Source organism: Ceratina calcarata, unplaced genomic scaffold, assembly GCF_001652005.2.
Source record: "Ceratina calcarata isolate Rehan_Ccalc_2016 unplaced genomic scaffold, ASM165200v1 scaffold109.2, whole genome shotgun sequence".
In the NCBI taxonomy this organism is placed as follows: Eukaryota; Metazoa; Arthropoda; class Insecta; order Hymenoptera; family Apidae; genus Ceratina; species Ceratina calcarata.
In genome coordinates this window covers 1-1852 of record NW_017131809.1, presented here as the reverse complement: position 1 = coordinate 1852, position 1852 = coordinate 1, and the positions used below count along the sequence as shown (strand labels likewise).

The window sequence follows — 1852 nt, the reverse complement described above, 5'->3', positions numbered from 1 at the left end:
TGATAAGTAATTCAATAGTTATTTGTAACATTAAAAGATTATCATCTGTAACTGAATAATGAAACATTAAAATAATTACAAATCAGTATTATTTAAGTTATTATTTATGATTTTTACCTTCACAGATTGTTCCTTCACTAAATTGTTCCAAGCAATACGTTTTCATATAATATGATAATGTTCTAAACATGACTACAAATTGTGAATTCGTGGTATTATTGACTGCCTTCATTAACTTCTCTTTCAATTCATCTGGGAGTAATGTATTATTTTCTATTAATGTTATCTGATTTGAACAGTCTTTTAGAGCCATTAATATTGCTGTGATTAATTTTTCTTCATGTTTTAAATGTACAAGAGCATCTAATATAGAGATCATTACATCTTTATATTTTAATAATGATTTCTCTACAAATAGTTTTCTCAATATGTCTGGAACTCTTCTTTCAATAAGTAAAGGATTAAGGTAGCAAAATTGTGTTAAAAGATCACAATCTGTATTGGACATGCTTTTGCTTCTTAGAATATCATCAATCATATTCTGACAATAATCAAATAATGTAACATCATGTATTTTGTTATTAAAGTCAAACGTTACATCATTTAAATGTTTCAAAAAAGAATTAAAAATCTCTTTCTTATTTGTTTCAGAATATCCTGTTAAGTTTCTTAATATTAAGTCTAATGTAGCAGGATCGGACTTAAAAGTGCTTACTGCGACACGAAAAAAGAAAGTAAGTGTCATTAAATTATTCTGAAGAGTTTTTCTTTTTGCATTTTCTGTCAAAACAGATAATAGGTGTTTAAGTTGCATTATGTCTTCATCTTTTAGTAATTCTCCACTTTGTACATATTTTCTTCTAAATATTAATTGTTGAATATATTTATGAGTTACTGCACCCAATCTATTTGTAGTATCAACACATTTATGGTCAATTATACCACATAGAGGATATAAAATATCCCATATGAATATATTTTTCAAATTTTCCTTTGTAGTAAAAGTAGACTTAAAGATTTGTGTTATATTTTCTATAATACAAACTATTGTATTGTATGCTTTTAATACCAATCCATTATGGTTAATAATTAAAGATATACTTATACCATCTATTGTATCTTCCTTAATATTAAGGAAATGCTTAAAAATTTTATGTACACAGTCTAATAGAGATTTTATTAAATGCCCTAAATCTTCTGGCATACTGATATAATATTTTTGCATACCAGTATTGGAAATTAATAAACTACAACATTCAAAAATGTCCTCTTGTATATATTTTATATCTTTTTGAAATGTTCCAATTAGTAGCTCCATTAGTAGCTTATAAACATCGCTCTTGATTTCCAAATGTCTGATTTTTAAACACGGTTTTAACGAATTCCAAACTTGTTCTGTAGAACACGTTTTGCAAAACCATTGTAAAATAAGGTCTTCTCTATGCACTATTGGTAAATCAACAGCATAGAATGAATTTTCTGCCAATTTTAAACGTTTGGGTAAGGGCGTCTCGTTTGAGTTTAAATGGTTTAATAACTCTGTTAAAATGAAAATATATATACAAGTTTAACTTGTGTATTATTTAAAAAACACGTGTTCACTTACCCACTGATAAAGCCATTTTAGATGTTTAATGAAATATATTTTGTGTTACTATCATCATTTCTTTATGCACTATAATAGTTATTTACACAATCAACTATTTATTTATGATGTATTACTTGTCCACACAATGCCAGAATGAAATTGGAAATATTCCTCTTAGGCACTTTTAGGTTATAATTGCTATTACCGATTCACCGGATTTACCTAGTGGTTCACCGGGTTCACCGGTTGTGCCATCTGTATTAT

General features: G+C 27.1%; 1 protein-coding gene across 1 annotated transcript in view; it reads right to left on the bottom strand.

Moving 5' to 3' along the window:
* The window catches only part of LOC108632585 (uncharacterized), a gene marked incomplete at its 3' end in the record, with an annotated part of 5632 nt that extends 3786 nt beyond the window's left edge, over positions 1–1846 (bottom strand). The window contains exons 1-3 of the mRNA XM_018037252.2: positions 1607–1846; positions 118–1539; positions 4–45 (exon numbers count right to left, since the gene is read on the bottom strand). Of these exons, the coding sequence (XP_017892741.1) occupies positions 4–45; positions 118–1539; positions 1607–1622 (1480 nt within the window). The remainder of the gene's footprint in view (positions 1–3; positions 46–117; positions 1540–1606) is intronic.
* Positions 1847–1852: the final 6 nt, after the last annotated feature.